At 38.4% G+C, this 24653-nt stretch overlaps 1 protein-coding gene and 1 pseudogene across 6 annotated transcripts in view; one reads left to right on the top strand and one right to left on the bottom strand.

Moving 5' to 3' along the window:
* The window catches only part of AP3S1 (adaptor related protein complex 3 subunit sigma 1), a 54636-nt gene that overhangs the window by 19186 nt on the left and 10797 nt on the right, over nucleotides 1-24653 (top strand). For 3 of the 6 annotated variants that reach the window (XR_009452594.1, XM_059693819.1, XM_059693820.1), the window contains exons 2-5: nucleotides 1060-1151; nucleotides 6182-6293; nucleotides 22967-23038; nucleotides 24107-24214. Coding sequence is in view for 5 of the 6 variants with exons in the window: in XM_059693819.1 (XP_059549802.1) it covers nucleotides 1060-1151; nucleotides 6182-6293; nucleotides 22967-23038; nucleotides 24107-24214 (384 nt within the window). In the remaining variant the exon portion in view is untranslated. The remainder of the gene's footprint in view (nucleotides 1-1059; nucleotides 1152-6181; nucleotides 6294-22966; nucleotides 23039-24106; nucleotides 24215-24653) is intronic. The other 3 variants (XM_059693822.1, XM_059693823.1, XM_059693821.1) reach the window with 2 other exon arrangements.
* On the bottom strand, nucleotides 10867-11164 carry LOC132232395 (cytochrome c-like; annotated as a pseudogene).

Genomic DNA, 24653 nt, shown 5'->3' with positions numbered 1-24653 from the left:
GCCCTATCTGGGCTACTTGGTATGAGCTGCAAAGTGATCTACAGATAGTTGCCCCTTGCCTGGGTTTGGAGGTGCCTGGGAGAGGCTAAGGTGACTGAGGCTGGCTACCACTATTGTCAGGCTTGGGGCTGCTTTGCAAGAGACACAGGGCACAGTAAGGACAGATGCTGCTTTGGCGTTTGTAAATCTTTAAGAGATTTTGGGAAAGCCTGAAGCATGAGCCAAGACAGGCTGTTTGTATGGAAAAGCCACTGGGAGCAGCTTGGGTGTACTTGCAAGTTGGGTGAGGTCGGGTCCCAGGGAATCACCAGGGTTGGGTTAACTCTGTTAGCTAGGTGGATGGAGGCTCAGATGCAGCACCCACCTGCGAGTGCAGGCTGGGTTGAGGGAGGGATCAACAAAGGAACAGTGTTCTCTGCCAGCACTTCTGTCTGGGCAAAAGCTGCCCCTCCAGCCCTCATTCTGAAGCCAGATAAATCAGTCTGCTCCGTATGTCCCTGGAACCTTTTGAGCTGCCTCCCCACAGCGAGTGAATCTGTCAGCAAGTAAGTCTGTGTGCCAGCCCTTTAAGACAAATGCTTGGAACTCCAGCAACCCTCCATCTCACTCAGCCACAATCCCTCTGGTTTTTATAGTCAGAAGTTATGGGGACTTCTCTTCCCAACCCTGGAATCCTGGTCTGGGGAGCCTAGTGTGGAGCTGGGACCCCTCGCTTCTCAGGTGGCACCTAAGCAGCCAAGATATCCCTCTCGATTTTTAGCCACCACATGTGGGTGTGGGACCAGCCCATTTGGCATCTTCACCCCCGCTCCCTTGACTCCATGTGGCTTCTTCAGTGTATCCTTAGTTATGGAACTTCAGTATATCCTTAGCTAGTCTTCAGAAGGTTCTCAATGATGGGTTTCCTATAGTTTCTTTGTAATTTTGATGTGGTCGTGGGAGGAGACGAGCACAGCGTTTACTACTCCACCATCTTAACCAGAAACCTATTTTTAAAAATGTTAAATGCTGTTAAACCTACAAATCCAATCCTAACATATATGAATTATTCTTTCTCAGAGTGAAGATACACAACAGCAAATCATCAGGGAGACATTCCATTTGGTATCTAAGAGAGATGAAAATGTTTGTAATTTCTTAGAAGGAGGATTGTAAGTAAAGCATTTCACAGACAATTCTAATCTTTGTTATGTTTAGAATATATACTGTTTAATCTGTTTATGGTAAAAGTTTTTTTAATTTTAATTAATTTGATCAGGTGAATTAATTGCCACCTATGTTAGCTATAAATCTAACTTAAAGAATTTTGTAGCCTGACTGGCATGGCTCAGTGATTGAGCGTCAACCTATGAACCAGGAGATCACGGTTGAATTTCCGTTCAGGGCACTTGCCTGGTTTGCGGGCTTAGTCCCCCATGTGGGGTATGCAGGAGGCAGCCGATCAATGATTCTCTCTCATCATTGATGTTTCTATCTCTCTCTTTTTCTCTGAAATCAATAAAAATATACTTTAAAAATTGTTTTAAAGATATGCAATCTTGTTTGTTCTTTTTAAGAATTTTATAAAAGTACTAGTAGCCCTGCACATGATTCCATGTGCTAGTAGCTCGCTGCTGCCCTCCAGTAGCTCTCTGCCCGCTGCCCCGCCCTCCTGTAGCTTCCCCTGCCCCCTCATAGCTTGCTGCCTTGCCCCCTCCTGTAGCTCTCCACCCACTGCCCTGCCTTTCTGTAGCTCCCTCCGCCCCCCACTCCCATAGCTTGCTGCCCTGCCCCCTCCTGTAGCTCGCTGCCACCCTCCTGTAGCTCTCCAACCACTACCCCGCCCTCCTGTAGCTCCCTCCACCCTCTTGCCCCTCCCCTCATATCTTGCTGCCCTGCCCCCTCCTGTAGTTCTCTGCCCGCTTGTATCTCACTGCCCCACCCTCCTGCTGACCCCTGATCCGGTCCTTACACAGTTGGTCGTTAACACTTCACAGTGTAACAACCATTTGCATATTACATCTTTATTATATAGGATTTTATATAAGGCAATATATGTATATGGTGAAAATTTGAACATTATAAGGAAGTATAAAATGTAAAATGTAAATTAGAGTCTCTCTGAATTTTAGTCCTCCTTCCCAATTTCTTGTGTGTCATTGTAGAAAATTAATTTTGCATTGACTAACATATAAAAGTGTGATCTTAAGATCAAACTATGTATGCTAGTTTGCATATTTCTTGTTTTCACTTAGTAATTTGAAAAGCTTTGCCATATAAACGTATCTAGAGCAACTTCATTCTTTGTAATGACTACAGGCTATTCCTTAGAGCAGCGGTTCTCAACCTGTGGGTCGCTACCCCTTTGGGGGTCAAACGACCCTTTCACAGGGGTCGCCTAAGACCATCGGAAAACACATATATAATTACATATTGTTTTTGTGATTAATCACTATGCTTTAATTATGTTCAATTTGTAACAATGAAATTGGAGGTCACCACAACATGAGGAACTGTATTAAAGGGTCGCGGCATTAGGAAGGTTGAGAACCACTGCCTTAGAGTGAATAGATCTGTTCATTAAATTTTAGATTACATACTTTATTTTATTATTACAAACAAGACTGAAGTCTGCTTTTTAAATCTATGACTGTGTATATGTATAGGCATTTCTGTATATAGATTAGAATTCAGCTAATATATTTTTCTATTTTAAATGAAAAACTAAGAATTACTTATACTTTGTAGTGTTACATGTCACACATACTGCAACAAAAATAACTTTAAAAAATAAAATTACTTATAATTAACTTGCTAACTGTTATAAATACTTTTAAATTAATGGGGTTCATGAAAATAATGTGCTCTCAAATAGTTTTATAAATGTTCCCCCATGTTTATATCATTGATTTCTTTTTTAAAAAAATATATTTTATTGATTTTTTACAGAGAGGAAGGGAGAGGGATAGAGAGTTAGAAACATCTATTAATGAGAAACATCGATAAGCTGCCTCCTGCACATCCCCTACTGGGGATGTGCCCGCAACCAAGGTACATGCCCTTGATCGGAATCGAACCTGGAACCCTTCAGTCCACAGGCCTCGCTTATCCACTGAGCCAAACTGGTTAGGGCTATCATTGATTTCTTATTAAGAAATGTCCTCATTGACAATTCAAAAACTGAACTTTAACTGAGTCCCACTGTAAATAATCACAGGTTTAGTCAAAGAAGCCTACACTTTTGTATTTTAAGGTACATAATGCATATTATGAAAAATAGGATAATAGAGAAGTCATTCTTATCTGAACATAATTACTTTTTACCATGTAGAAAGTTTACTTTTATTTCATAAAAGGTTATATCATGCTGCCCTTAAATTGATAAATATTTATAAATTTTGCTATTAACTTATGGCTATCAATTTAATAGTTGAGACAGGTACACCTGGTTTCTGTTTTTATATTTTAATTGTATTTTTTTATTTCTCTTACACCTTTATAATTTAATGTCTTTGCCATCACTATTACTTTCTGTCATATCAGTCTCTTAATCTCTTATCCCATAAGAAACTACCACCCACCATAGTGCACTGCATGTGATAGACATGCAAAAACTTGATTGATCTAATCAGGCACTGTTTCAACTATAAATTATGGCCTGACTTTGTGATTATTCTTTTCTAACCTTATAAAAAGTAGATAGCAAATATTGCATCAGAAATGAGAATACACATCTGGTTTAGTCCTAGTTTTGTCACTAACACGCTGGCTTTTTTGGTCAGGTAACTTAAAATCTTCTATCACAGTTTTTATCTGCTTTTGGACTAAGAAGATTTCTAAAATTCTGTGGTTTTATATGGTGTATTGCATTCCATATAAGATTTGTATCAGTATTTATCTATATTGTACTGTAGTTTAAAGATGAAATTATATTTTTAAAGATAAATATATACTTGCCATATTAATATATTTTATTTCTTTTAATAACATTCATAGTCATTTTTAACAACATTAATAGTCATTTAATAACACCAAAAGTTTGGTCTTTTCCTAAAAACAGCCAAACAGACGTTTAAGACAACCGCTAAATTGCTGATTTCTCATGAAGCGAAACCTGCTGCTTGTGCTCTTTTTGTGTCTTTCATGGAACAATTGCAATAATCTGCACTAATAAAAGAGAAAGATGCAAAATGCTGTACCTTTGTGACACCCACCAGCCAATCAGGAGTGAGTATGCAAATTAACCCAACAAAGATGGCGGGTTAAGTTGCATACACAGGCACCGAGCGGCCGGGGGCAGGGCAGGACGCTTGCACCATGGCAACAACACAGGCTTTCCACACTGCCCCAGCCACTCCTGGCCTCTGGGCAGCGGGGGAAGGCAGAAAGACAGCTTCAGGCCGGAACCAAGGCAGAAAGGCGGCTCCGGCCAGAGTGAAGGTGGTTCCAGCAGCCAGGGGAAGGAAGGCCTATTCTTGCATGAATCTTCGTGCATTGGGCCTCAAGTAACCTATAAAAATAACATCAAATAATCTTTAAAGTATACATATTTTCTAATTGAATCTTTTCTATAAACATATCTAGCATAGTTAAAAAATTTTTGTCAAAAAATTATTTCTCCTTTTGCTATTAGAGAACATAAGATAAATTGTTTCTATAGAACTTATAAATTCAGTATTACTTTTTAAATTTATTTACCCATTTTATTTTATTTTTTTGTTAATCCTCATCCCAAGGATATTTTTTCATTGAATTTTTAGAGAGAGTGGAAGGGAGGGGGAGAGACAGAGAGAGAGAGAAACATCGATGTGGGAGAGTCACATCCATTGGTTGCCTGACCGGGACCAGGGATCGAGCCTGCAACTGAGGTATGTGCCCTTGACCAAAATTGAACCCACAACTCTTCAGTCCATGGGCTGATGCTCTATCCACTGAGCCAAACTGGCTAGGGTTTCAGTGTTATTTTACTGAGTAAGTAATATATGCCATTTTCCCTTTTTTGAGTGTTCAGTTAGCTTTTGTTAGTGTTAGAGGGTCTTTTGAGAAGATGAATAAACTAATTATTGTAAACTTAACTATGATAGTTAAACTGTACTTAGAAAAATGTAAGATGTTTGGAAAGATTATTTATAAAATGCTGTAATTCTAACAAATATAAATAAAAACATTTGATGAAAGAATTGAGTATCTCTTAGCTCAATTGTTGTTGTTTTGCATTTATATTTCAAAACAAAATGTGTTTTTGGAGATTTTGTTGGGAAATCTGTCCAACTTAAGAAGAAATGTCATTCTTTTTTTTTTCTCCCCTCATTTCTTTTTTTTTTTTTTTTTTTTAATATATATTTTATTGATTTTTTACAGAGAGGAAGGGAGAGAGATAGAGAGCTAGAAACATCGATGAGAGAGAAACATTGATCAGCTGCCTCCTGCACATCCCCCACTGGGGATATGCCCGCAACCCAGGTACATGCCCTTGACCGGAATCAACCTGGGACCCTTCAGCCCGCAGGCCAACGCTCTATCCACTGAGCCAAACCGGTTTCGGCTCCCCTCATTTCTAATCAGTCTTAAGCTTGTGACTTATGTAATTAAATTTAGTAAGCACTTTCAAATGCCCTGTCATCTGATTTCTGCCCTCTTTCTGACCTCATTGCTTACTAATCTTTCTTTGTCTATAGACCGTCTTTCTCTTCCCTGAACATCCATACTTTGTTCTTGATGAAATGGCCTTTTTATTAGTTGTTACTCTGCCTGAAAAGCTCTTCTCTAAATTCTGTCATTGCTGCCTCATTATTATTAGATCTTGGCCTAAATATCACTCTTAACATCTAATCTGAAGTAATGAACCCATCAATATGGTATCATCTTATTTTGATTCTCTATGTAGTGCTTTCCACTCTGATAATGTTTGTTTATTGCTCCTTATCCACTATCAGTGTCTGACCCATAGTATATACTCAGTAGATAGTTTAATGAATGAATGAATTAAAATGAAGCAGCAACATCTTTTACTTGACATTTTTTAAGAAAACAACCACCTAATTTACTCAGTCTGATACAAGATCACTTGAATGCTATGCCAGTAAATGTTACCTTTTATTTTATAAAATGTTTTTAAGTAAATTATCAGTTTGCTTGAGCTAATGAAAATGTTTCTCATTTTCTTCTTATAATTTTCCAATTGTTTTGTTTTGTCATTTAGATTAATTGGAGGATCTGACAACAAACTAATTTATAGACATTATGCAACGTTATATTTTGTCTTCTGTGTGGATTCTTCAGAAAGTGAACTTGGCATTTTAGATCTAATTCAAGTAAGTTAACATTTGCCTCTATTTAAATAACAATTTTGCCATTTACATTTTAAAAAATGTGTATGTTATAAATTTTCTAAAATGATGTTTCATTTAGTAAGAAATGAAGCATTCCATAGTAGTATTGGGTGGGTAAAAGAGGGAGGAAGGATGTAAAAACACGTAGACTAACTTAATCTGATTAAGACTAATCACAACTAATTTCATCACGCTCCTTTTTTCTTGTTCATGTAAGTCACCATAAGAAGCCCAAGAGTCATGAATCTCTTACCATGTGTATCCAGATTTGACCCCAAAACCCACTCCTCTCTGTCTCCTGAAAATCTTAAATAATGTCCCTGGAGCTCAAGGTCAGTCATCAGGAAATTTCTCTTTATCTTCAACCTCTTCTGTAACATTGCTTCTCATGTTTTCTTTATAACATTGATCCTGGAGGTCTTCCCTTGCTTCTCTTCTCATTGCTTTTTCCAGATCATTATCTCTTCTAAAACATCTCCAAACTTTATCTCACGTTATTAAACTATACCACCTTCTACCCATCCTGTTGCAGTAATCTTTTATTCCCACCTTCCATTCATTGGAGATTCTATGAAAAACTTTCAAGGGTCTGAGATTTTATCCTACTTGCAAGCTAATAAGTTAACTATCACAGTTTCATGGATGTTGGCAGAAGAGGAGAGATTTCTGGGCCAGAAACAAAGGACTATTACTAGCAGCAAAAGCAGTAGCCAAAGTAAAAGCATTTGCTTACACTGGGTCCTCAAGTCCCAGTTTCCAAAGTGTGACTTGAAAAGGGCCATGTGATACCTCCATACACAGTAGATTGAATGATAGCAGAAGAACCACAACCTTAGGGAACTTGAATCTTTGATAGTGGGCACTAAGCATGTCTGCCCTTGAAGTGGAGGAAGATAATATATTCTAAAGGTAAACCTACCCTTTGCTTTGGAGAGAGACATTCTCCATTTTCTAAGGCTGTTTGCTAGACAAGGTTGCTTGAAAAGGTAGTCCACAATAAAGACAGTCAGTAACTCTGCTCACATTATGTACAGAAATGAAGAATTAGTCACTGCCTCCACTTTAATACTGCTTGTGATTTCAGTGTTCATGTGGATAATTCTTTCAGTACACTGGTGTCTTCAAACATTGGAATTCCTCTTCTCCAATAAATTTTGCCCTTTACCCTATCTCACTACTTACTTCTTGATCTTGTCTTTATTCAAACTTCAGTTCCTCCATCATTTCAACTTCACAGTTTGCATTCTCTGCCACCTCTTACCTTTCATATCACAATTTCTATTACTCCTACAAATCTTTGAGCCTGTTGGGATCTTAAGTCTTTTAAACCTATTTTATTTTCACTGTCCCTAATCCTTCTGATGTCTAACTTTCCTTACCCAGCTTAAATTCTATAGTCATCATGATAATCATAGCCTTGTATATAGTGCTCAATTGCTTCCTTGTACCTATACATTTCAACATACAAAGAGGGGGGGAAAAACATAACCATACTTACTGTGGCTTTACTTTAAATTCATAATCCCTAATCTCCAAGAGTCCTTAATGCTACTCAGTCCATTCACTGGTCCATACTCTAGGCAACTACTGATAACACTCTCCTTTCTCCTTAAACCTCTAGCACTTCTAGCATCTTGCTTTCTAGTTCACTGAGAAAATTGAAGCAATCAGAGGAGAACATCTGTGTCCATGTGCTCTGTTCTCTCTTCTATGAGAGGTGAACTCACTGTACTCCTAGCTAAAGCCAATTCACCCACTTATATACTAGTTTTCTCCTCGTTGCTATAGCAATTCTTCCTCTTTCTTCTGTGTCATTTTCCCTCTCTTATTTATTTCTTGATCTATGATTTTTTTTAAATTATCTTAAGCATTATGATCACAAAATTCACAATTTTGTGTTGATAATCTATTCTCTACTTTAATCCTTCTAGTAAGTTGGCAACAGCACCATTACCAATCACAAATATATACAGTAAATCTATAGCTGTTTTTGAATAACTGGTTCAAAGCAATCCTGAATTATAACTTAGTCTGACTTAAAGAATTCATAAGCAAAGTTTGCTACTATATATTGTCATGTTGAAAATTTTTTATGTTGATCCTCACCCGAGGGTATTTTTCCATTGACTTTTTTTTTTTTTTTTTAGAGACAGTGGAAGGGAGGGGGAGAGACAGAGAGAAACATCTATGTCAGCGGTTCTCAACCTGTGGGTCGCGACCCCTTTGGGGGTTGAACGGCCCTTTCACAGGGGTCGCCTAAGACCATCGGAAAACACATATATAATTACATATTGTTTTTGTGATTAATCACTATGCTTTAATTATGTTTAATTTGTAACAATGAAAATACATCCTGCATATCAGATATTTACATTACGATTCATAAGAATAGCAAAATTACAGTTATGAAGTAGCAACGAAAATAATTTTATCGTTGGGAGTCACCACAACATGAGGAACTGTATTAAAGGTTCGCAGCATTATGCCTGGCTGGTTTGGCTCAGTGGATAGAGTGTCAGCCTGGGGATTGAAGGGTCCCAGGTTCGATTCCAGTCAAGGGCATGTACCTTGGTTGTGGCAGCTGATTGATGCTTCTCTCTCATCAATGTTTCTAACTCTCTATCCCTCTCCCTTCCTCTCTGTAAAAAAATCAATAAATATATTTTTTAAAAAAATGGTTCACAGCATTAGGAAGGTTGAGAACCACTGATCTATATGAAAGAGACACCTCAATTGGTTGCCTCCTGTACACGCCCTCCCCAAGCGGAGGATCAAGCTTGGAACTGAGGTACATGCCCTTGACTGGATTTGGACCAGGGACCCTTCCATCTGAGGGCTGACACTCTTTCCACTGAGCCAAACTGACTAGGGCTCATGCTGAATTTTAAAAGCATCTGACCCTATAGGTCATCTATAAAATGTGAGAAGTGTTAAGTGTTCTTTATTTGATATTATACATAAACTAGGGGCCCGGTGCACGAAATTCGTGCACTGGGTGTGTGTAGGGAGGGGAGTGTCCCTCAGCCCAGCCTGCCCCCTCTCACATACTGGGAGCCCTCAGGCGTTGACCCCCATCACCCTCCAATCGCAGGATCGGCCCCTTGCCCAGGCCGGACGCCTCCGCCAGAGGTGTCAGGCTTGGACAGGGGACCCCCATCTCCCCCCGATCACTGGCTCTGACCCCCGCCCAGGCCTGAGGCCTCTGGCCCAGGAATCATGCCTGGGCAGGGGACCCCCATCTCCCTCTGATCGCTTGCTCCACCCCCCGCCCAAGCCTGACGCCTCTGACCCAGGCTTCAGGCCTGGGCAAGGGGACCATCATATCCCCCCAATCCCCGGCTCCGCCCCCCACCCAGGCCTGATGCCTCGGCCAGAGGAGTTGACCCTCATCACCCTCCGATCACCAATCACCGGATCGGCTCCTTGACCAGGCCTGAGGCCTCCGGCAGAGGTGTCAGGCCTGGGCAGGGGACCCCCAGCTCCCTGCAGTTGCAGGCTCCGCCCCTGCCCAGGCATAACGCCTCTGGCCGAGGCGTCCGGCCCGGGCAGCGGGGACCCGCAGCTGCAGCGGCCCCGCGATCGTGGGCTTCGCTTTAGGCCCAGGCAAGGGACCCCTAGCTCCCGGGACTGCCAGCTTCGACCGTGTCCAGCTCCCATCGCTGGCTCCACCCCTACTTCCTGCTATCACTGGCCAGGGCGGAAAAGGCGCCTGATTCTCCGATCATGGCTGGGGGCCAGGTCCGCCCCAGGGCCGCCTTTGCCCTGCCCCCCAGCTCTTAGCTCCCCCCTGGGTTTCGGATCACTGTCAGTGGCAGGGGGCTTCTTCCTGCTTTCCCTTTCGCCTCCCTGCATTGTGCCTACATATGCAAATTAGCCGCCATCTTGTTGGCAGTTAACTGCCAATCATAGTTGGCAGTTAATTTGCATATAGCCCTGATTAGCCAATGAAAAGGGTATCATCGTACGCCAATTACCATTTTTCTCTTTTATTAGATAGGATAACACTGAAATGCCTTGTATTAAGTAAAAGGCAACTCTCTAGATAAAGGCAACAGTTTAGATAGGGAATTTAAATTGAATTGGCATAGTTAGGACCAAAATGATAAAATGGACATTGCCAGCATATCTTGCTAATGAGCACAACTTGAAATACAAGCAAGTCTTGCTGGTCTAAGAAATAAAAAAGGGATTTCCTCAGTATTTAAACATATTAATACACCAGTTGTAGAAATCTAAGTATAAAACCAATCCCCTACAGGGTTTTTGATGGCATTCACCATCTCTGTGAAAAGTTAAACATTATGAATCAAGGCCAATCATATTTTTGGAAGCGGAAAACAATGATAGCACTTGCTGAACCAAAATTACCATCAAGTTTCAAAATGCTGATTATATTAATTTAACCACATGCCAATCTTATTTAAATCAGAACTACCCAAAGGAAATGCTTTACCAGCTGTTCATGATCTGATTCCTGGTGTATAAGATCAATTTAAATATGGTACAAATAAAAAATGTCATAAGACGTTTGTTGTAATAAGGCAGTAGCCACCTATTACTCATTAGTAGTTTTTTTTGAGATAAGGAAGTCTGCCCTTTCTGCACTCCTCTTAATGCCAGCGAAGATCATTTTTTGTTCCAGGGATATACTTCTTGGGATTCTCCAAATACTCCGTCTCTCCCCAGGTGATGCCTTTGTTCTTATTGGCAGAAAATTTAGGGATCCGACCTTTCTTTCACCCAAATAGACCATGGAGATTTGGCCCAGTCTTGTGCTTGCCTCCCTTTCCCATAGTATGGCACCAGGCACACTTTTGAACAAAAATCTTCTTGCCTTTTTCAACATCATTCATTTTTAAATTGCTCTTTGGTCGCATGTTACACAGAGGTTCCCACTCACCAAGCCAGATGTCCTGCTTTCTAAGTCCAAGGACATGCCCCATCTGCGCCTATGTATCCATATTGGTGCAACTGAACTTGCTCCCATTTTTCCTCTATTTTTAGATCATTCCCACTAGCCCATAATATTTTCTCCCATCTTAAAAAAAAAGACCTCTTTCTACTTCCTTCTCCAGACACTACCTCATTTCCCCCCACCCCTTACAGCAAAAACACTTTTAAGATGTCTGTATAAAATGTCTCAATTTTTTCTTTTTGTCTGGAACACACTTTAATCAGGTTTTCAGCTCTATAGTTGCTGATCAGTTTCATCAGTCCTTTATTTTTTTTTTTATTTTTTTATTTTTTTAAATATATTCTACCGACTTTCTACAGAGAGGAAGGGAGAGAGACAGAGAGCCAGAAACATCGATGAGAGAGAAACATCGATCAGCTGCCTCCTGCACACCCCCCACTGGGGGATGTGCCCGCAACCCAGGTACATGCCCCCGACCGGAATCGAACCTGGGACCTCTCAGTCCGCAGGCCGACGCTCTATCCACTGAGCCAAACCGGTTTCGGCCATCAGTCCTTTATTTGATTAAGATTGTTGATCACTCTCTTCATGAAATTTTTCTTCGCTTGGCTTGAAGGACACCTTACTTGCCTGGTTTTCATCCTACTTCTATAGTTGCTTTATTTTGGTTTTATGACCTCTCCCATCTCTTTGGCAAATCCTGTTGGATATACAGAATATAACCACTTATTACACTCTGCATTGCCACTACATTGATCCAGGCTACCACTAGCTCTTGCTGGATTATAACAGTAGTTTCCTGACTGGTCTTTCTGCTTCCACTGTCTTTTCCCTTTGGTCTTATCTCAGTAAAACAGCCAAAGTGATACTATTGAAATATGTCACATCTTACACTCTTCCATTCTGAATTCTTCAATGGCTTTTCTTCTCACTCAGAGTAAAGGAAAAGCCAAATTCCTTACAAATGACCCATGAGGCCCCACATAATTTGACTCCCCTCCCCATACCCTGCTAATTATCTTACTTCGTCTTCTACTCCTTTTCCTTTTTCTCTACCCACACTGACCTCCTTGCTGTTCCTCAAACATACTGGCATGCTTCTACATCAGAGCATTTGTGCTTGCTGATCTTTCTACCTAAATTGTTCTTCCTTTTGATATTTCTATGGTTGGCTCCATTCTTTCAGGTCTTGACCCATATGTTACCTTCTCAATATGTATTCCGTAGCCCTTTTCTTTCATATTTTCTAACCCCTTTTCTGCTGTATTATTTTCCTTAGTACCTACCACTATTTACTATACCATATATTTGACTGACTTTATCTTGTCTATTGTCATTTATCCTTACAAGAATATAAGCTCTGTGATGGTCAGGATTTTTGTTTATTTTGTTCACTTATTTATCCCTAGTGTGTACAAAGGTCCAGGCACATAGTAGATTCTCAATAGGTAATTGTTGAATGAATGCATGTAGTATTGAATGCTTAATATTTGCCATTTTTTTATAAAATAAGTGACAGCAAAACCCAAAGGTTAATTAAGAGAAGAGTTAGTTAGAAAGATAAAATATAGTGGTTGCTATGTAACGTATTAACTAACAGTAAAAAAAATGTAGTTGCTATAAATAATTTTATTGAGTTAAGATTATCATGAGGGAATGCTCATGCATGAGTCAGTCACTTTAAAAACATTGAGTGAACAAAGGTGGAAAGAAGTAGCTTATTGTTTCTACTTCTTTCATGAAACAGCTATTCAGAACTTATTTAGAACTGATTTTCTTGCTTTGTCCAACCTCTAGTTTTGAGAAAGGCAAGTGATATGTAAAAAGTAAGTGTGGAAAATTATAAACCAAGAGTTTAGGTCAAAATCTCTTGGTTTTGCATGTTCTTTAGAAAGCAGATTGAGGAAACTTATTAAACATCAACATATAATTACTAAATATATGTTTAATTTTGGTATTTTGAATATTAAAAATGACCATTCAAATGATCGTGGATGCATATTTTTATGCAAAGATTTCATGCTTCTAAGACATGCATGCTGTCCCAGATTTGACTTTATATCTTATATAAAATCTGAGAAAGGCATTGAATCGAATTAAAATTGAATAATCAGCTTCTGTTTTCTCTTGTTTCTTTTTTAATTCTTTATAAGTTGGGGGAAAAGTAACCTTATTTTGTATCTGATGTGTACTATTTTAGTGTGATATTGACTGCCAAATAAGCAAATTTCAGAGTTGATAGCTAGCTTTTTTTAGAGTCCTTTCTGTTGTAGCATATCTTCATTGGGAATGTTAAAATATTTACAGAGTGAGAATAGAAGCTCATTAAATATTAATGTTGGTTGTTTGAGTTATTTATAAGCAGTCATATTGTCCTCAATTAATTTGTTATGCCAAACTAATGGAGGCATAAAAATTCACTAGGTGATTTCAAATTCTGTAATTGTTTTCTGGACCCCATGTAGCAATTAAATCACCATCAGTCTTGTTCAGTTGTAGTTTAGAAATAATTGATAACTAATAGCTAAACTTTTCTATAGATATAGAAAGATAAGTTTTGGCTATGTTAGAATAAACATACAAACTAGAGCTCCATGTACAGCATTTGTTATTACTATGGTACCAAGTGTGTTAGACTAGCTTTTGTGAAATTATTTTAGTTACTGGAGGAGGGGGTCCCTCACAGTCCAGGAGCCCTCAGGGGCGGGAGGTGACCTGGCGATCAAGGGAAGGCGACGCCCCCATCACACCTCTGCTGCAGCCGCCATCCGAGGCTTGCCTGCGCCTTGGGCCGGCCCTGGGCAGCTGTGGGGCTGAGGGGACTAGGGGACTCCAGTGGCAGGGTGCTGGCAGGGCTGAGGGGACTGGGTTCTGCCATCTTGTGGCTGTGAGCGCTGCCATCTTTGAGGGTGGGGTAGTCAATTAGCATAGTCTCTCCTTATTGGCTGTGGGCACCACCATCTTTGTGATGGTGTGAGGGTCAATTAGCATATTCCCTCTTTATTAGATAGGATGGCTGCTAATACTAATTTAGTATGAAATTGAGCATATCAGTTAATCTTTATAGACCTTGACTTTTTTTATCTGTAAACTATGCCTGTTTCAATGTGCTGTCTACAGACCTCATGAGATTGTCTGAAAGATCAGTGAATAAAAGCAAGCTAATAGTGGTTAAAGTCATTCAGACTCCACTTTGTACTGGTATATAACTTGGGACAAGTTGTTTAACCTCTTTGATCATTTTTTTTTTTTTTTTTTTTACAAAATGGGGATAATGATAATACCAACTCATAGAATAAGTACAGGTATTAAAAAAGATATTGTATCCCTGGCTGGTGTGGCTCAGTTGGTAGGAGCGTCATCCTGTACATTGAATCTCAGGTTCGATTCCCAGTCAGGGCACATATCTAGGTTGTGGGTTCAATCCCTGGCTCTAGTCGGTATGCGTGCAAGAGGCAAGTGTTCAGTGTTTCTCACATCGATGTTTCTTTCTCTCTCCTTTTCTCTTTCTCTGTCTCTGTCTCCTTTCTCTAAAAATCAAAGAACATGTCTTCAGGTGAGGATTAAAAAAATGATATTGTACATGAAGCTCGTGGAAAAAATGACTGACATAATTGTCAGTCATTTTTAGCTAACATCATTAAAACATATACTTTTAAGGAAGTCATATAAAGTATTATTTTATTAGTATACAAATTGAATTCAGATAAGAAGTCCTTTTATCTTTTTCACTTTTATAAGAATTTATGAATCTTTTTATTCTATATATGTGTGTGATGGCTTTGGATAAATTCTACATGATGATAGAGTTATATGATAAGAAATAGACTTAGTCTGTAAGCCAAGAATACTTAGGTGGAGAAAGATCACCTAATCTTCCCAGTATCGCGTAGGAAATTGTGCTGAGGTAGGTGCTACCTAACATTGAATGGTGTGCCAGTGTAGGCCTTGCCCCACCCCACCCCACAGTATTATTCTGTAGGCTTGAAAGCACCCTTGTCAGTGAGGTGACACATATACACTACTTAAGCTTTAGGTTGTATAGGTTCAGTTGCCACCTGTTTTTAAGTGTAATCTGGGAAACTCAGCTGATTAGCATGTGGGAGGTTGCAGCTTTCTTATTGGGCGGTTGTGGGATGAGGGTGTGGATATAACCCTGATCCCATGGGAAGGTGAGTTCTGGTGCAGTTCCTCCTGCTGGCGGAAGAGGGAGCACTGGCCCAGTTGGTTTATTTTCCAGGTAATCCAGAATGAGTGCCCAAGATCATTTTAGGAAAATTCTGCTTGCTACATTATACTATATTACCAGAGTATTAAAAATTTTCATTTTCAGTAAGATTTGTCATATATATGAAACTAAACAATGTTTCTGTAAACAATTGAATTAGAGACTGTTAGACTGATTCAGCATTTCTGAGATTTTTTTTCTTATCTTTTTTTCTTGTTGAGAAGTCTAATTTTCAATAATTAGAAATGTAAACTTTACTTTTCTGTTATTTGCATTGCTACTTCTTCATGATACATCCTGGAATCAAATTGATGATACTTGCTTTTGGAGTTTACATGTTTTGTTGACATCTCAACAGTTCTCTTGGGAGGCATCATAGTGTGAAATTGGTGTTTGGAGTCATATGGTATGGATTTGACTGTTGGCTCTGTCATCTAACAGTTATATGACTTTGAGCAAATTACTTAACCTTATCCATCCTGAATATTCTTATCTGTAGGGGCTGATATTCATACCTACCTTGCCAGCATTGTAAGAATTAGAGCTAATATATGTGAAGCTGATGGCATAGAGCCTAGACTGTAGTAGACATTGTTATTATTCACTTAATAGTGGTGAAGGAAGTGTTTTGGAACTCAGGTACTTAAGGTCAGAATTTTGGAGCTGGAAGCAACTTAAAATTTAATTGTTACCCTTCAAAATATGTTTGAGAGAGAGGAAACAACTTAACTTATAGTGTTTCTCTTTAAGGTGAATTCTTTATTTCCTAGTGTAGAATGGTAGGTTTTCAGGAAGGAATTGGATGTAGAGCAGAAGAGTTCCCTCTGAGCTTGGTTATTCAAGTTTTGGGGTTCCTTAAATTTTTATTTTTTAGAAATTAATTTAGATTTACAAAAGAATGGCAAATATAATACAAATAATTCTTCCCTATCCTATCTTCATCCAGATTCCCCAAATTTAACATCGTCCATATAACCAAAGCACAGTGATCAAAATCAGGAAGTTAACACTGATACAATACTATTGTCTAACCTGAAGACATTATACAAAATTTGCCAACTGTCCCATTAATATAATGTGTTTTTTTTTCCATTCAGAGTTCAGTTCAGGTCATATTGCATTTAATTTTCATGCCTCCTTTACTCTGCAGTAGTTCTTCGATTTTTGTCTTTTATTCATGTCTTTCATGCCTTGATTCTTTGAAGAGTACTGGCCAGTTATTTTGTAGAATATTCTTCCGTTTGGATTTGTTTGATATTTCTTAATAATTAAATCATGTTAAGTATTTTTGGCAAGAATACCATAGAAGTGATGTTACTTCCTTTTTAATGCATCATATCAGGAGGTACATGATATCATTTTTGTCCCATTACTTGTGATATTTATTCTGATTTCTTGGTTAAAATAGTGCCTGTCAGGTTTACTGTAAACTTCCATTTTCCCTTCGTGCTTAAAAGTATTTTTTAGGGAGTAATTTAGAGACTACATAAATACTCTTTTCCTAATCATGTTTTTGGTCATTAATTTAACTTCTTGATAACTCTTGCCCAAAATAATTATTATTTGTAGTATTTGCCAAATAGTGATTTTCCCATCATGCCTTATGTACTTATTAGTCAAAATTGTATAGTGGAAAACTTTCTAAGATTTTTGTTCATTTTATTTTGTTTGAAATCAGTGCTCAAAACATCAAGTGTACCATGTTTAATTATAGGAAGACTATCTTTCAATGCCATATATCATTTTTTTAATTTATTTATTTATTTTTAATATATTTTGTTGATTTTTTACAGAGAAGAGGGGAGGGGGTAGAGAGTTAGAAACATCGATGAGAGAGAGAAACATCGATCAGTGCTTCCTGCACACCCCCTACTTGGGGATGTGCCCGCAACCAAGGTACATGCCCTTGACCGGAATCGAACCTGGGACCCTTCAGTCCACAGACAGCCGCTCTATCCACTGAGCCAAGCCAGTTAGGGCCACATATCATTTTTAAAATCAACTTTTGCTTGGAAGTTTAAATATAGTTCTAATAATTTATATCAATATGTATTTTTAAATGTTCTCATAATTGGCTTTTGTGCAGAAAAAGAAATAATCAGAGGCTACTTTCATTTTTAAAATTAACATTTGACATATTAGTCTTATAAACTCAAAACCCCAGTTCTTCCTTAGATTTCTAAATCCAACGTACAAATCATATTAAATCACTTCAATGCAGGGGCTACAATGTAATTTCCTGTAGTACAAGCAGTTTTTGTTTTGCACAATTCTAGGTTAATGTGGGTGGTAAAAATATGGAAACTTAAAAATTTGCTTTTTGCTTTTCTGTATTTTCCAAATATTCTAAATAATTACTTTTTACTACATTGAAAACAAAGTGCTGTTTTTTTATTGTTGTTGAAAGGATTATTCCTAGTAAATAAGAATGTTGGTTCTGCAGTGAGACTTTCTGGAATTTAATAAAGACTTCACTACATAACTGTGTTAGTAGTTAACTTTTTGTTTAGATTACTCCTCAGTAAATAGTTGTTAATAAAAGTACCTGCCTTATGGGATTACTGTGAAGGGTTAAAAATAATCTACTTAAAGGACTTGGAAAGTAACATTGCCATAATAGTATAGACTCAATAAATGATAGTTTATCATTACTAACCTTTTCTAAGAGAAATAATTGCACAAAAAGAATCAGTGATGTGATCTCTTTCAGAATCATTATGACATGAATATAAAATACAGGTAGTCCCTTCATCAACTCTTAATTCCTTCATATTGAAATTGAAAATTTAGCCCTGGCTGATGTGGCTCGGTTGGAGCGTTGCCGTATACACGAAAAGGTTGTGGGTTCAATTCTGTTCAGGGCACATACCTAGGTTGCGGATTTGATCTCTGGTTGGGGTGCATACGAGAAGGCAACTGAAGTTTCTCACATCAATCTCTCTCTCTCTCTCTCTCTCTCTCTCTCTCTCTCTCTCTCTCTCTCTCTCTCTCGTAGTATATGCACAATAAATGTCTCTATTTTTACTAGGATTATAATCATTGGCACATTAGTGTCCAGGTCAGGTTTAGTGCAAATCCAGTCATACCTTTAAGGTTATGAATATTATTCAGTGGTATACATTGGAGTGTGTACCTAGGCTAAGTCATAATTTTTCTTTAAAGGTACTTGATCTGATTTTTAAGTTCAGTCTCTCTTCCCTAGCTTTATTGGTATATTTTTAGTGGCATATTTTATTCTTGGTTTGAGTGAAACCAATTATCTCTCTGGAACAGCGTTTCTCAACATGTGGGTCACAACCCCTTTGGGGGTCGAACGACCCTTTCACAGGGGTCACCTAAGACCATTGGAAAACACATATATGATTACATATTGTTTTTGTGATTAATCACTATGCTTTAATTATGTTCAATTTGTAACAATGAAATTGGGGGTCACCACAACATGAGGAACTGTATTAAAGGGTCACGGCATTAGGAAGGTTGAGAACTACTGCTCTAGAATCTCTTGCTGCTAAGAAAGTATTTTTTTTAGACCATTTGCCAGTCTATTTGTATTCTTAAGTTTATTCCTACTATTCTTGGGCTTAAAACCTTTTCTATCTTATAACTTGTTAGTTTTACATTTATGTACTTCATTTAATATTATAGCTTAGAAACAGTTGGATAAAGTCCTCCTAAAATTTAACAGAAGTCCCCAAACTCAAAAAGAAATTTTATATATAGTATTATAGTACTAGCTAATGTATATATAGTACTTTTTTTAGTGAGACACTGTTCGCAGCCCTTTATATTTATTCATTTAATCACTAAAACAACTCTATGGGATAGGTGCCATGAATATGCCCAAATGAAGAAACTGAGACGTAGAGTTAAATAGCTATTTTGTTTAAACTAGGTATTATTAAAATGAAGGAAAATGTAAAACACAATTCTCTTAGTAAATTAAAAATAATTTTTCTTCCACTAGTCTTTGAATTCCTTGAAGCCATAGATTAATGAGTAGCTATTTAGTAAATAATTGTTATATTGAAATTGACTTTAAACTTTATATTATTTTAAAAATGAAACACAAGAGGGTGCTATTTACTATTCACTACTAGTGTTTTGCTTTTAAAAAAAAATTTCTCCTTGTGAAATAGAGTGCAGTAGCAACTTTATTATTATTTTTTTTTTGTTCTGGCTAGAACCATTAATTTATTTTCTTATATTTTTTACTTCAGTTTATAAATTATTAGTTTTGTATTGGCCTTCTCCGTGTAACAGATTGGCAGTGTGTATCTATTTGGGGGGCACTAGATTTCTAATTATATTAAGTAATTTTGCTAAATGAAAAGTAATGGAAATTTTTTTAAAAAATCTTTATTGTTGAAAGTATTAGATATGTCCCCTTTTTTCTCCCACTGACCCCTTTATTGCCTGCCCTGCCCTCCCACCCCATACCTCCACCACCGTACTGTCTGTGTCCATGTGTTATTCATATTGGAAAGTTTTTTTAAGAGGGTCTTTGATTTCTTTAAAGCCAAATTTAACATTTGAGTGCATTAAGTCTTAGGAATTATTTTCCTATATTAAGAATATGTAATTATGACATTTTACTGAAGAGCAGTTATAGCAAGAAACCTGCTATTTAGAATTTACTCTTTGTCCCATTGGATCACCTCTGAATAGGGTGTCCATACATTTCAATATGCTAGGAACAGTCCTGCTCACATCTGTTGTTGCAAGCTGTTGTTTTATTACGATAACATCGCATCTATTATTATAACATAACTAGAGGCCTGGTGAATTAAATTCATGCATGGGTACGGTCCCTAGGCCTGGCCGGTGATTAAAGCACGAGCGTCTGGAGTGGAAGGGCAGGTTTCAGCTGACCTCTGGGCCCTGGGCAGCACCTGGGCACCCACTCACACCCACCTTAGCCTGGCACCGCCCACTCACCTGCTTCACTATCCCGCTGCGGTCCCGCTCTCGTCGGACCTATCACTACCAGCAGTGCCTCCACTGCCGCTTGCTGTCAGCACCACATTGCCAATGACCGCCATGTTCTGTGCTGCCCCTGGTAGTCAGCGCACGTCATAGTGAGCGATTGAATTCCTGGTCTCCTGGTTGAACTCCCAGTCTCCTGGTTAAATTCCTGATCTCCTGGTTGAACTCCTGGTCTCCCAGTTAAACTCCCGGTCGAACGAGCGCCCAACGGGACAATTTGCATATTAGGCTTTTATTATATCCTATATAATAAGAGAGAAATATGCAAATTAGGCTGGGACATCATGACCAACTCAGAGCAAGCCCCTAGCCCCAATTACACACACCACAGACTTGCCCAGAGGGGCGTGCTCTGAGCTGCCGTGGCCAGACTGTGGCTTAGGCCTGCTCCCCACAAGCCGTCAGTAGGACACCCCCTGAGGGCTCCCAGACTGTGAGAGGGGGCAGGCTGGGCTGAGGGACACCCACCCGGTGAACAAATTCCATGCACCAGGCCTCTAGTAGGATAATAATAATTAATGGCTGCTCTTTTTTACTCTTAATACTGCCCCCCCCCCCCAATTTGGATGATAAATTGAATAGTTACTCTGTCTGTGAAAGATGCCATTGAGAAAGGTAGTGGGAATAGAAATACAAATAGGTAGTATTTTAGAAATTGTTTGTATCAGAGGTCCCAAGGTCATCTGAATGATTTACTAGGATTTACAGGACTCAGAAGTTGCTAGGCTCATGGTGAGGGTTTATTGTGAAAGGATACAGAGTAAAATCATAAAAACATATGAGGAAAAGTCTGATGGAACCAGGTGCAATCTTCCAGGTGTCCCTTCCAGCTGGAGTCACACAGATGTGCTTAATTCCCCCAGAAGTGATATATGATGATATGTGCAAAGTGTTCCCAACCAGGGAAGCTCATCTTAGCCTGGGTGTCCAGAATTTTTATTGGGGGCAATCATATAGGTATGTAGCACCTGTGTGACTGACTTTGATTATTAAGTTCCTGAACCTCAGAGAAAAAGAGATGTTTGCCATAAATCATATTGGTAGCATAAACTGCTCATACTGTACAGTGTGGCCCAAGACCACAGGCCCATTAAACACTCTTGTCAGACAGAATTTTCCAAGGGCTCAGTTCCCAGGAGCTAGCTGAGGGCTAGTCTGAAATCAGATCATTTCGGGGAATGTGTAGGTTTCAGCAAGCCATGTTGGCTGAGTTAATCCTTTCTCATATATGGTCATAGAAGGTATTCAAGCCAGAGTTTGAACCCAGGAAGTCTGATTCCAAAGACTCTGTTCTTTCCCTAAGTAATTTTTAGAGACCTTTTATACTGATTTGCTAATTGGAAATTACTGGTTACTTTAGATGTGATAGTGACTTGGACTATGCCCATCTATCCTGATAAAATTCTTCTTTTTAAAAAATATGGTTTTTTGCCCTAACCGGTTTGGCTCAGTGGATAGAGCGTCGGCCTGTGGACTGAAGGGTCCCGGGTTCAATTCTGGTCAAGGGCATGTACTTTGGTTGTGGGCACATCCCCAGTGGGGGGTGTGCAGGAGGCAGCTGATCGATGTTTCTCTCTCATCGGTGTTTCTGATCTCTATCCCTCCCCCTTCCTCTCTGTAAAAATCAATAAAATATATTTAAAAAAATATATATGTTTTTTATTGATTTGAGAAAGAGAGAGACTTCAGTATGAGGGAGAAATATCAATTGGTTGCCTCCCACACACACACCCTGACCGGAAATTGAATCCATAACCTGGGCATGTGCCCTGACTGGGAATCAAAACAGTGACCTTTTGGTTCATGGGACTATGCTCAACCAACTGAGCCACACAAGCCAAGGCCTGATAAAATACTAATAAGCTTTCTTTTTCCTCACATGAGGATAGGGAGCTTGATTTGAGTATTTTCCGGTGCTTTGTAGGTAAAAGGTGCTAAGAATTTCTAGTTCTTATTTTCAGCAAAGTTGTTTTATATATTAATATATTGAAAAGTAGTTTACATGAAGAATAGTTTATAATTACTTATTTTGCACTTAATAGAATGTTTTAATTAAAAACAGATATCCTATATAATAAAGAAGTAATATGCAAATTGACCATCACACCCTCACAAGATGGCCAGCAGGGGAGGACAGTTGAGGGCGATTGGGCCAGCAAGAGAGGGCAGTTGGGGGCGATTGGGCCAGCAAAAGAGGGCAGTTGGGAGCAATCGGGCTGGCAGGGGAAGGGGTGATCAGGCTGGCAGGCAGGTGAGCGGTTGGTAGCCAGCAGTCCCGGATTGTGAGAGGGTTTTAAATTGGCAGTCAGACATCCCCCGAGTGTTCCCAGATTGGATAGGGTCCAGGCTGAGCTGAGGGTCACACACACCCCTCCTGTGCACGAATTTCATACACCGGGCCTCTAGTGTAATAATAGATTTATAAAAGTTTTTGTCACAAGATTGTCTGCCTTGTAGATAATAGATTTGAATGAACTTACACAGTTCTCAAAAGCTTTTAACTTTTTCTCTTTTCTTTTTCCTTAGGTATTTGTGGAAACATTAGACAAGTGTTTTGAAAATGTCTGTGAACTGGATTTAATTTTCCATGTAGACAAGGTACTACTTCTATATTGTTAAATCTTCTAGGCTTTTTACCTGAGAAAAATGTTGTTTTATTTGCCAAAGTAAAAATGGATTTAGTAAATAAGGCTATTTTTATTCTCTTCCTAGGATTGTGTGAATGGAGGAAATTACATTTAACTGGATTTTTAAGGATTAGTAGATATTTTTCACAGACAGAAAAGGACAGGTGGCTCTTTTTTGGAAGTTGGATTGTTAAGTGGGAGATCAAAAACAGAGAAATCAATTTAGGAATCTGTTGCAGTAGTCCAGAAAGAAATGAACTAAGACAGTATAGTAAGGATGAAAGAGAGTAGAGTAGGACCCTGATAGCCTATTGAAAGCTGGAGGTAAGAGAAGGGAAAAATGACTGAGTTTTCTAATCAGTATTATTAGATATTGGTAATACAGAATTTAGAAGAAAGAGATTCCACTTTTACTATATATAGATTTTTTTCTGTATTAAGTTTATGTTAATTTGAGTTATTAAGCCATTGAATAAAATAGTCTGAAATAAGTGGCCTAAATTTTTAGCAAAAAAGTGATTTTAAAAAATTACCTTACCTTTGGCCTGGTCGGTGTGGCTCAGTTGAGCATTGACCTGTGAACCAAGAGGTTGCAGTTCGTTTCCCAGTCAGGGTACATGCCCAGGTTGTGGGGTGTACAGGAGATAGCTGATCAGTGATTCTCTCTCATCATTGATGTTTCTATCTCTCACTTCTTCTCTCTAACAAAATCATTAGGTAGCTAATATTTATTGGTCATTTACTTTGTTTTGGGTACTTCCATGGATGACCTCATTTAATTTTTTCAGCAATCTATGAAGGAGATACTATTATTATCTCTGTTTTATAGCCCATTAAAATAAGACTTAAAGAGGTTATATATAACTACCTAAAGCTTCACAGTAGTGATGAAAGTGGGTTTTAAGCCTTCATTCCAAATTATTTTATTATACAGCTCATAAAGTAGACACAGCAGTATTTAAACCAAAAACTACTGGAATTATGAAATGTTTTTGTAGTGAGTTTTCTCTATAGGTGTGTATTACTTTTTTCCCTTTAGGTTCACAATATTCTTGCAGAAATGGTGATGGGGGGAATGGTATTGGAGACCAACATGAATGAGATTGTTACACAAATTGATGCACAAAATAAACTGGAGAAATCTGAGGTAAGAACGGAAAGTGCTCTAGTTAGTGAAGGTGGTAAACATAGTCATAAATTATGCATGATTTGTAGTTTTCACTGTTTGTACTTTAGTATCACCTTTAGGTACAATTGGTATGCTTGTCCAGTTTTTAAGTGGGATATACATATTGTAGTATGCCAGATGTTCTGTGGCTACTACCCACCAAGTAGTTGTGCATCCTTCTTTTAGCCATGGTCATACCTGCCTTGGGTAATTAACACAATTCCAAATTCTTACTGCTTAAAAATGAAATTATTTACTTGAAAATGGAATATTAGCTTTCTAAAACATTAGTCAGTAATTATCAAGGACATCTTAGAACTTATAATTTAAAGATATATAAATTTAGCATTATAAAACTATTTCTGGAAGAGAAGAGAAAAGGCAATGGAATTCTCATCTACACTAATAAAAAAGAAAA

This window comes from Myotis daubentonii, chromosome 4 (assembly GCF_963259705.1).
Source record: "Myotis daubentonii chromosome 4, mMyoDau2.1, whole genome shotgun sequence".
Taxonomy (NCBI): domain Eukaryota; kingdom Metazoa; phylum Chordata; class Mammalia; order Chiroptera; family Vespertilionidae; genus Myotis; species Myotis daubentonii.
This window is presented reverse-complemented; position numbering and strand designations above follow the sequence as displayed.